Source organism: Staurois parvus, unplaced genomic scaffold (genome assembly GCF_062004578.1).
Source record: "Staurois parvus isolate SC_StPar_1 unplaced genomic scaffold, SC_StPar_1.0 ptg000696l, whole genome shotgun sequence".
NCBI classification, from domain to species: domain Eukaryota; kingdom Metazoa; phylum Chordata; class Amphibia; order Anura; family Ranidae; genus Staurois; species Staurois parvus.
The window spans coordinates 10,642,862-10,654,950 of NW_028318492.1; the positions used below are offsets into that span (position 1 = coordinate 10,642,862).

At 39.0% G+C, this 12,089-nt stretch overlaps 1 protein-coding gene across 2 annotated transcripts in view; it reads left to right on the plus strand.

The window, feature by feature from the left end:
* Nucleotides 1-11,001, plus strand: part of TAB3 (TGF-beta activated kinase 1 (MAP3K7) binding protein 3) — an 83,249-nt gene extending 72,248 nt beyond the window's left edge. For both annotated transcript variants that reach the window (XM_089653006.1, XM_089653007.1), the window contains exons 7-8: nucleotides 2,919-3,026; nucleotides 9,341-11,001. In XM_089653006.1, coding sequence (XP_089509132.1) covers nucleotides 2,919-3,026; nucleotides 9,341-9,480 — 248 coding nt within the window. In that variant the 3' untranslated portion in view covers nucleotides 9,481-11,001. The remainder of the gene's footprint in view (nucleotides 1-2,918; nucleotides 3,027-9,340) is intronic.
* Nucleotides 11,002-12,089: the final 1,088 nt, after the last annotated feature.

Sequence of the window (12,089 nt, forward strand, 5' to 3'; positions counted from 1 at the left end):
ACCTCCGCCCCAGTCTAAAGGGTTTTGAAGACTCTAACAGGTTTTCTTTTGAGATTGCCCTGTATTTGGCTCCATCCATCTTCCCATCCACTCTGACCAGCTTCCCTGTCCCTGCTGAAGAAAAGCATCCCCACAACATGCTGCTGTCACCACCATGTTTCACGGTGGGGATGGTGTGTTCAGGGTGATGTGCAGTGTTATCTTTCCACCACACACAGCGTTTTGCTTTTAGGTCAAAAAGTTCCATTTTGGTCTCATCTTACCAGAGCACCTTCTTCCACATGTTTGCTGTTTCCCCCACGTGGCTTCTCGCAAACTGCAAATAGGACTTCTTATGTCTTTCTTTCGACAATGGCTTTCTTCTTGCCATTCTTCCATAAAGGCCAGATTTCTGGAGTGCACGACTAATAGTTCTCCTGTGGACAGATTCTCCCACCTGAGCTGTGGATCTCTGCAGCTCCTCCAGAGTTACCAGGGGCTTCTTGTCTGCTTCTCTGAATAATGCTCTCATTGCCCGACCTGTCCGTTTAGGTGGACAGCCATGTCTTGGTAGGTTTGCAGTTGTGCCATACTCAATCCATTTCTCAGATGATTAATTTAAATGTCTTTTAAACTTATCCACATCTTTATCCCTGACCTGTCTGGTGCCTTCCTTGTCCTTCATGATGCTTTTTGTTCACTAATGTTCTCTAACAAACCTGAGGGCTTCACAGAACAGCTGTATTTATACTGAGATTAAACTACACACAGGTGGACTATATTTACTAATTTGGTGACTTCTGAAGGCAATTGGGTCCACTAGATTTTAGTTAGGGGTATCAGAGTAAAGGGGGCTGAATACAAATGCACGCCAAACTTTTCAGATATTTATTTGTAAAAAATTTTTTAAAACCATTTATCATTCTCTTTCCACTTCACAATTATGTGCCACTTTATGTTGGTCCATCACATAAAATCCCAATAAAATATATGTAGGTTTTTTGGTTGTAATATGACACAATGTGGAATATTTCAAGGGATATGAATACTTTTTCAAGGCTCTGTATCCTTCACTTGGCTGTTATAAGTTGCACTGAGTAAATACAGCTGGATAAAACAAAAACTGCCTGTCTTCATTTCATATTACAAAGCAACAAAATGTGATTTTTTTATTTATTTTTTTTTTATTTTTTTTTTAGGGGGATTATGATTAGTTTCTATATCCACTGGTATACAATGGTATCGCGGTGATTTGATTTAGCCAGTAATATGTAATTGGGTGAATGCTGTTATCAATGTTCTGTTTTCTTGATATGGGAGATGTTCTTTATCATAGCATAAGTAGGATTCTTTTTTTCTGTATACCTTAACTCTGCGAGCAACTCTATCTGTTATTGGCATGCAATATTGTTTGAAGAAAAGTTAGAGACCCTTTTGCATGTTTACCTGTGAAAGCGTCCTCTGTGTAGAAAGACAAAAGCTTTGAGTCTGCAGCTGTGTGCCACCGTTCTGTAGTAGTACCTTTGGCCCCTCTCCCCCAGCAGCCTTAGTACATTAGAGGGTATGTAGAGAGTTGTTATGCTGGACCAGTCTACAGGGTAATTACACGTCCAAGCCCTTTCTTCTTTTGGAAGTTTAAAGAAGCAGGGGGATGTGCTGGTGATCTGTTGTCCAGGAGTAGTCACATTTTCTAGTCCTTTCAGTGGCATACTGCAAGGTAATAAAAACATCTGTTATGGAAGAAAAAAATCTGTAAGTAAGAACTTTTTAAAATACTTGATTTGCCTCTTCTGTTACCTGCAAGATAATAAGAGGGTCATCTGCCGCCTTGTTTCTTTTGTTGATTTGTGTCAAAACTCTAGTTAGCCTAGGTTCACACATAAAAGGCGTACATTGCTTCCACTGCTAATAGACACCTTTTTTTGTTTTATGTATTTTATGGGGGAAAAAAAAGGCACATAAAATAGATGATGGGAAAGAAACTGATGTGTGCATAGTCCTAATGAAATATTTATACTATGTGAATGTTAGATTTTAAAGTAGAACTAAATGTATTGTTTTGATCTGTGTCCCATTGGAAAGATTTCCCTTCACTGCCTATAGTCACAGCTGAGATGAAATTTCTGCAAATTGAGGGAAATCACTGGTAGTCGCCACAGTCACCAGAAATGGTGTCCCCATAGGAAGATTTCCCTTCTATTCCTCTTCTGGTGACCACAATTTGGTGGGTTTTTTTCCTTACTTTTAGTGTTAAAGGATAAGTTCACCTTTTGCTAAAAAAACAATATATGCTCTTTTTTTACAGGTTATAAAAACATGCATTTATTAGTTTTTGTTGCAGCAGCCTGTAAACCATTGCATCAGTGATATACGGGCAAGCAGATATGCTGACAAGAAGAATCAATGTACTACCATAGAGTTCCAGAACGCCATGGTAGCTCATTGTGAACTACAAGCCGACAGCCACTAAGGTTGTTGGGACTTGTAGTTCATTCATTCACAGAGCATTGTGAATGAGTGATGTGGCTGGGCGGGCAGAGCCCTGCACAGCCGCATTTTTGTTTTTTTTAATTTTTACCGTTGGCAAGGAGGAGATTCCCCACTAGCTGTCAAAGCAGCAGAACGGGGACTGGTCTTTTCATAACATGTTGAATGTTACACCCTGAATATGAGTGTAACATTTTAAAGGTCATCAGGACAAAGAGAAAATAAATCTTCCCAACAGGGACACAGACAGCAATTAAAACCTTACAAGTGTTCTAATCACTCTTAACGTTATTCAGAATAAAAAAAAAATGCCTTTAATTATAATTTAAAAACTTCCAGTTCCAGAAACAGGCATAAAATATACTGTTTCTAAATTTTTGAAAATGACTACAAACATATTATTATTGAACTGTCTTTAGGTGTAACTTGTCTTTTTGTATTTTTTTGATCAGATTCATCTGATTCTTCATCAGTTGAAAGGAAAGCAAGAAGAATCAGCGTGACCTCAAATAAAAAACCTGAGCCCCCTGACATCCCAAACCCAGGTGCTGGGGACATTGGTATGTGTCCTGCTGCTCTTCCTTTCAGATAGCATTTTTTTTTTTTTTATAAGTAAAAATGAAAAACTAGACCAGTTTCAATACATGCCAGTGCAACAGGGCAAATGAGAAATGATTATGTATACAGGAAATGAAATGCTTTTGCTGCTGACAATGTGTTCTGCCTTCACCAGCTGTGGACTGCTAATGTGATACCTAGAGTTGCAGGTCCAGGCTACTGTGATGCCTGAGCTGTAGTTCCTTTGTCAGCCACACATTTGTATGGAAATCCTGTTTACCTCATCCTGAGGGTTTTTGCTCATTTCTAGCTCTGTCACAGAAGTTGAGATGTCACACGAGGATCTATCAGTTTTATGGTTTTGGTAATCCTCTCCCACTTGAGGCTCATTTTTCATTCTTATGTGATAGAAATGGAACCTGTTTTTGTATTCTGCTTCTATAGCCCATCTCTTTAACCCTTTCGCTGTCAAAACGGGGTGCCACACTTCATGGCAAAATAAAGGGTTAAAACCGGCTTGCTGATCTCATTTTCTCCCACAATTTATTTTCCAACATGAAGAAACATGCTGGTATATAGGAAGTTCATAAAGCCAACACTCACACACGGAGAAGACCATCCGCATGGTGAGTAATGGAGGTAGCAAATAATGTTGTAGGGATGCTTTTGATCAAAACACACCAGAATGAATGAAACCCAGTACAGGGAAACCTGTTTCATTCTGTAGGAGACATTAGACTGGCACAGAAATTCATCCTAAACAGACAGGTAAAGCTACACTGGAGTGGTTTCACTGTGCTTTGCAAAGCTGTGGGCAGGACCCCCCCATAGGCTGCCTACTGGGGGTGGATACAAAACCAGCCACACTTGCACAATTAGAGAGCAGTACTGACTAGTCTGTATTGCAGGATGCTTCTGAGGCAAACGACAGTTGTTTCATGCTGGATTACTTCACAGATTTGGTAGAAATACGCAAAGGAGACCCAGATTCAAGAATAAACACACAAGACTTTTATGTTTGTTTAGCCCAGATTTCAGCTATAGCGAACTTATCACAATAAATAAAAATAAATATTTTTTATTCATTCACAGTGCCAGGTTAATTAAATAGTAAACATTCTAATGTAAACTCCAGATTGTAAAACTGAAAAACTCATATCCACATGTAGGCATGTCAAAGAGATTTGATAGATCTTGCCATATATCAAATGTAATCACTTCCTGTAGAAATGGACATTACAAAACTTTGTTATAGTAAAGGTTGAGGCACATTTCCTTCCACTTTTTGCTCCCAAGACGAGATCCTTACTGGTCAAATGTCTTTGTCCCTTTTGAGAAGAATGTTCTTTCCATTGCCTGGTGACACAGCAAGACCAGATTACCACATTGATCAGCTGATCATGATACTGGATCTCGCTTGGGATCCCCAAAAGTTTAAATGCAGGAAGGAAGTTTGGAGTACCGTCCCACAGCTTCCATGCAAAAATGCAATGTTTTTACACACACACGCACGCACATACACACACACGCACACACACTTAACCATTTGCCACCCCTCTACAGTATATGTACTACGACAGGGGCAGCACGTGGCAGGCAAATTTTATTTATATATAGAGAGAGAGAGCTGTGTTCAAAATAATACCAGTCAGACATCTCTAACCTGATAAATCAATGTTTTTGGTAGAAATGATAGTTCTTCATGGCAAATAATTTACTAGCAGGTGTAGTAGAGTAATAGAAATCCAACAGACCCAACAGTCATGACATGCATGCTGCTGATTCTGTGTAATTGAATCACTAATTGAAAGGGGCATGTTCAAAATAATAGCAGTGTGGAGTTCTATTAGTGAGGTCATTCATTCTTTGAAAAACAGGTGACAATTATTGTACATGCTGGTGTATTTCTCTCTGAAATTCTGAGGAAAATAGGTTGTTCCAGACATTGTTCAGAAGAACAGCGTACCTTGATTAAAGAGTTGATTGGAGAGGGGAAAACATATAAAGAAGTGCAGCTAAAATGATCGCAAATGCTTTAAAATGGCAACCAAAACCTGAAAGACGTGGAAGAAAGCGAAAAACTACCATTCGAATGGTTAGAAAAATAGCCAAAATGGCAAGGACTCAGCCAACAATCAGCTCCAGGAAGATCAAAGAAGGTCTAAAGTTACCTGTGAGTACTGTTACAATTAGAAGACTCCTATGTGAAGCCAAACTATCTGCAAGAAGCCCCCGCAAAGTCCCACTGTTGAAAAAAAGACGTGCTGAAGAGGTTACAATTTGCCAAAGAGCACATTGACTGGCTTAAAGAGAAATGGTGCAACATTTTGTGGACTGATGAAAGTAAGATTGTTCTTTTTGGGTCTAGTGGCCAGAGACAATTTGTCAGACGACCCCCAAACACTGAATTCAAGCCACAGTACACTGTGAAGACAGTGAAGCATGGTTGCGCCAGTCAATGTGCTCTTTGGTAAATTATTACCTCTTTAGCACATGTAGATTTTTTTTTTAACAGTGGGACTTTGCGGGGGCTTCTTGCAGATAGCTTGGCTTCACATAGGCGTCTTCTAATTGTAACAGTACTCACAGGTAACTTTAGACCTTCTTTGATCACCCCGGAGCTGATCATTGGCTGAGTCCTTGCCATTTTGCCTATTCTTCAATCCATTCGAAGGGTAGTTTTCTGTTTTCTTCCACGTCTTTCTGGTTTTGGTTTTCATTTTTAAGCATTTGCGATCATTTTAGCTGAGCAGCCTATCGTTTTCTGCACTTCTTTATGTTTTCCCCTCTCCAATCAACTTCTTAATCAAAGTACGCTGTTCTTCTGAACAATGTCTGCAACGACCCATTTTACTCAGATGTTCAGAGAGAAATGCACTGTAACCAGCATGTACATTTGCTGCCTTCCTTCCTTCCTTAAATAAGGGCCACCTGTTTGACATCTGTTTTTTCACAGACCTCACTAATTGAACTTCACACTGCTATTATATTGAATACTCCCCATTTCAATAATGATTCATTTACACAGAATCAGCAGCATGCATGTCATGACTGTTGGGTCTGTTTGTTTTCTATTGCTCTACTACACCTATTTGTAAATTATTTGCTATGTAGAAATATAATTTATACCAGAAACAGTGATTGGTCTGGCTAGTAATGCTGGACTGCTATTATTTTGAACACAACTCTTCCCTGTAGTTTGTAGACACTATACATTTCACACTAACCAATTAATGCACACTTAATGGGATTTTTTTTTACCAAAGAAATTCTGGCTTAAATTTATGAAGAGATTTGACTTTATTGAATATATTTTGTAACAGAAAGTAGAACATATTGGGGTTTTTTTTTTTTTCAATATTTTTGTTTTTTGTCCAGTGGTGATCAAATACTACCATAAGAAAGCTCTATTTGTGTGTAAAAACAAAATTATAAAAATTTAATTTGGGTACAGTGTTGCATGACCAAGCAATTGCCAATTAATGTAGCACAGTGCCAAACAGTAAAAAATGTCCTGGTCATGAAGTGGTTAAAGACTGCTTAAAGGCTAGCGCAACCTTTTGCAAAATTAAAAATGCTTCCATATTTGCAGCCAAAAAAGTGCAATTTTGTTGCAAATGAGCCTGCAAAACATTTCAACTGCAATTAGTGGATCACAGGTGCAGTGCACAGACTCCTGCAGCTTCTTTCTCCAGCTCAGGTCTGTACTAAGATGTGGACTTTCAGTTACTGAGCTGGGGGAAGTGTCAATGGACTATGAGTGCAGTAATCACCGCACTTGTGTTTCATTGAGTGCTTTAAGTCTCGGCAGACAGATCTTTGAATGAATGGTGTGGTTGTGCTGGCATTTTTTTTTCTCACTGCAGGTCACCGTAACCCATATGAAGTTTACTGCACCACACTTAATTTGTGTATATGTATTGGGGTGCCATTCAAAATAAATGACACTGTGCACACAGATTATGTTGAAGTGCACTACGGTACCACAGCATACAAGGAGGAAATTTACTAAAACCAATCAGTTTCTAGGGTTTTTTTTTTTTTTCTTCAAAGCTTAACTGAACAAGCTGAAGTTAGAAGCTGATTGGCTGCCATGCACAGGACACCGTGCACCAGATTCTGAGTACTTAAGCTTCTAATAAATCTCTCCTACAGTGTACATGGATCCTCAAGAGCTTACAGTTGGTATAGAAAAGAATCACCCCGTCTACAATCACATTTTGTTGCTTTGCAGCCTGAAATGAAGACAAACACAGTTTTTGTTTTATGCAGCTGTGTTTACTCAGTGCAGCTAGGTTGGAAAAAGGATCAACCCCCCCCCCTCCTAAGAAAGACTTGTAAACTCAATCAGGTGTATCTAATCACCTTCCCAATGGCACACAAAGCCATTTTACTTTCAGCTGTGATGAACTGTGGTTCTTTTGATTGGCTCAGAATGAAACGAGCTTTTCTGGACTGTTTCAGACCCTGTTAGTGCAACTGAAGCAAACAATCAACTATGGGTAGCACGGTACAAGTCATCAGAGTGATAAAAAAAAAATGTAATCACTTTATCAATGTCTTAAAGTACAGTGAAGTCTATTATTAAGAAGTTGAAAGTATTTGGTACAACACAGATCCTCCCTTGATGAGGACATTGCTCCAAACTGGATGAAAGAGTCAGGAGGGAACTGGTCAGAGAGGCTACCAAGAGGCCTACAGCAACTCTGAAGCAGTTGCAGGAATTTATGACACAGAGTGGTCATTGTGTGCATGTGACAACAATATCACGTATTCTCCACAATTGTGGCTTGTATGGGAGGGTTGCAAGAAAAACGGTCACTCCTCAAGAAAGGTCACATGCAGTCACGAATGAGCTTTGCCAAAACGCACCTTGAAGATTGAGGCCACATTGAAAAAGTTATGGTTAGATGAGAATAAAATGTAATTATTTGGCCTCAACACTCAATGCTATGTCTAGTAGAAATCCAATACAGCTCACCATCCAAATAACACCATTCCTACAGTAAAGCATGGAGGTATTAATATCCTGTTATGGGGGTGTTCTTATGCAGCAGGGACTGGAGCACTTGTCAGGATAGAAGGAAAAATGTATGGTTCAAAATACCATCAAATTCTTCAGGAAAATCTGCTGCCCTCTGCCAGAAAGTTGTCAATGGGAAGAAGGTTTACCTTCCAACATGACAATGACCCAAAGCACACAGCAAAAATGACCACACAGTGGTTGAAGGAGAAAAAGGTGAATGTCCTTGCATGGCCTAGTCAGATCCCAGACTTAAACCCCAATAAAGATCTATGGAATAATTTGAAGACTGCAGTCTACTAGCAGTCACCATCAAATTTAACTGAACTTGAGCAGTTCTGCTATGAAGAGTGGGCAAATATTGCAAAGTCTAGATGTGTAAAGTTAGAGACTTATCCCAACAGACTAAAGTCTGTAATTAAAGCAAAAGGGTGTTCAACAAAATACTGACACAAGGGGGTGATCCTTTTTCCAACTCAGCGATTCTGTTTTTGTTTTGTTTTTTTCTGACATATTGGTGTTATACCTTTCACTTGGATGTTATAAGTTGTCCTGAGTAAATAGAGCTGGATAAAACAAAAACTGTGTCTGTCTTCATTTCTGACTGCAAAGCAACAAAATGTGATTATTTTAAAGGGGGGGGGTGATGCTTTTTTATACCCACTGTATCTGAATAGAAATATAAGAAACAAGCTTGTCCATTTCTTTTTGCTCAAACCCCAGGAAGTAATTTATTCTTTGCCCAATTTTTATTCTGCCTTAGAGCTCCTGTATGTTCTGTTCCCGAGCATGAGCTCATTGTTATACCTTGGTTTGTTACTCATATCTCGACTATAGAAATAAAAAGAAAACATGCATCAGCACAGTACAGACAGGGATAATTGCGGTAAACCTGCCTCCACAATCCTTTCCTTAACATTAAATAGAAGCAAAAAGATAAATAAACTGTACACAATTAAATAAGTAAGCAGCAATTGTTAACTAGTTTTTTTTAGTTCTGCTATGTGATTCAGAAGATGTAACAAATATAAAGTAGGTGTTGTACCAATTTGGCTGTAGAAGTAAAAATACATCTCAACTCCCACCCTGCAAGCTTTCTCCAGGCAGCGAACATTAGATAGAGAAGACAGAAGAAGGATAAGAGGCCTGCAGCTTCCACCTTTAGAAAACTAAGCCACTGACTGTAGCTGCAAATTCTGCTATCTTCCCTTTGAAAACTGTGTAATGATATTGAGAAGTTTCTGTGAATGTTGAATTCATTGAAAACTAATTGAAAATGTGCCTATTTTCCAGCTCATCGGCACAGACCCAACCAGAGACAAGCAAGAGATGAAGATTTTGAAGGGTCTCCATGGAATTGCAATAGCTGTACTTTTCTCAATCACCCAGCACTAAACCGTTGCGAGCAGTGCGAGATGCCTCGGTTCACCTGAATCTGCTGCCAGCTGCTTCACTTTGCTTGAGGTTTTATACAGATACTATCTAGCATGCAAGGGAACGTAGGGACCTTACTTCAGTGTATCAGCAAGCTGAGCCCAACTCCAGTGCTGCAGTTGGAAATGCTTTGTTCGCAAGCAAGACTCATTATTTGCAGGACAGCCCTGTTAGTGATCTACCAGATCACCTCTCTGCATTTTGTGTGGAAATGATGGAGGTCTCAAAATGCTGGTCATTTGGTTTCTTCTCCAGAAGACGAGATCTAGCAGAGAGGTGAATGGGAGTCACCGTTTTGCAGACCAATTGTTTGGATTTATGAAGCTGAAGACAGATAAGATGAACAGAATTTGTCTTTTTTGCTTCCCAGAAGTATCCTACTGAATGAAGACTTTGGTGGGGAGATGGTGTTGTAGTATATAATATCTTATGAAGCATATTCAGAGAGAAGTAATTGCTGCTTTCTTCAGGGTAATTAAGTCCATATGAAATGAAAACAATATGCTGTTATTCAATGTTGCTGTGAGAAATCAAGGTTTTAGCCTTACCTTTTTAGAGCACATTATCCAATGTATTAATGCAGTCCCCTTCTGTTTGTGTTGTGTCAAGAAAGCTATATTGTCAGACTACTGGTTATGTTCACACAATTTAATATATACCAAGCTGAAGATGGACATTTTACTGCATGTATTCAGTCTGTATTCCTGTTGAAGTGATTCCCAAAAGCTGTTTTTGGCACATTCAATGTGACCATTATGTATGATTACTCCCTAAGGGTCTGCAACACCTATGCCAAAATGCTCATTTTACTTTAGCGCGTTCATTGAAATGTATACACTAATATATACTTACCAGACAAGAGTGGAAAAGAAAACAGGCCACATATTCTTCTTTATATAGGGCAGCATTATTATTTTTTTATTGGTTCACTTAGTTGTGATAATTCACGGATAAGTGGACTTGTCCAGTCGTGTGTGTGTGTGTGTGTATGTATGTACGTTTGTGTGTGTATGTATGTACGTTTGTGTATACATACGTACTCATATACACAGGCGTGCACATTTTCTGTGTATTGTTTTTCATCCTCCTTGCTTTTTCCCCTCTTGTCCGTATCCCCCAGTCTATTCCTCCCAACCTGCTGTTGAGCTTCCCATTTTGTGAAAATTGCTCGATGTTTACAGCACAGAAGGTACTTTGTGCCCTCAATGGACCCACTTGACTTCAATTAAAATGAAATGCCAGAGTCGAAATAGCTGTGTTATTTGCACATTGTTAATGAATCTGCTTATAAAAGTGAAGGCAGATTTAGAAATGTTGTGCACTGCATTTTTTAAGGTAATATTTTTAACTTTTTTTTTCTTTTTGTTAGAACAAAAGACATAAAACTGAAAAGAATATATGGTTTAAAAATATCATGCTGGTACTTTAATGCATCTAAATTCCTGTATTGTAAAGGTGATTGGTTTGCATCCTGCAAGTGGCTGAAATAATAAAGCACCCAATTGTTTTGTGAATCACAATTTTTGCATTTTAGTAAAAGTCTGTTATGATGTGTTATATAAGGTGCAATAGGTGTGATATGAGTAAAGATTCACATGGTATTCTCAGTTTAATTTCCCGATGCATGAATGGCTACAAAAAATGATTGACTGCCCACAGTTATTGCACCTCAAACATTACCAAAACACCTGACCAGCTATGAATGCAAGATTGGAAAACCTTCATTGTGGAAACTTCTGTCTGGCTAAAAATGACCTGGACACTTTTATACACTGTAATTACATTTCTGAGTTCTCCCTCATCTGATTAAAGCTGAACTCAAAGCATATGGCCAAATACACATATTGAGCATATTCAAGATTAGTGCACTTAGACTTATGAGATTTGTGCTTTACTTTTTTTTTTTTTTCTGTGTTACTGCATTTGCTTTGTGTTTCGGGAGCATGCCCTATTCTCCTGCAATTGAACTTGTGAAGTCAATGTTAATGACTACAAAACCATCTCCATTGCAAATCAAATGTAACACATTTCCCATGAAGAGGCTGCGTTTTACTTGCCTGTAAATATGAAGCCTGTGTACATTATTTCCGGTTTGCTTCCAGTAGCTTTTGCATTAACATTGACCTGGGGATAAAAAGCAAACACAAATCTCTGGACACCGAATCTTTAGTTTTTGGAATCCTAGGCACCATGTGTTTTCCTCAAAGGTGTGTTGTTTTTTTTTTTTTTTACCAGAAAATGTACACCCTAAGTTTGATCTAATGTTTACCCTTGTCACGTCCGGCCCATGCCGATAAACGGCCAGATGGGAGCATTGCCAATGCAGAGAGATGTTTCTAAACATCCCACCCACAACCATTGCCTTCCCAGGGAGCGCACAGTTCTGTGATCTGTGTCCGCCAAACACAGCAGAACACCGATCGCTGTACGGGTCCGCTGTGTGATGTCCCAATTCATGTGATCACTAATTGGCCAATCGGTGATCACATGAACAGTAGTAAACAAGATGTCACTTCCTGACATCAGTAAACAAGATGTCACTTCCTGACATCATTATTTACTACTTGCTAATTCTGTGAATGATCACAGATTCCATTCACAACAGCCT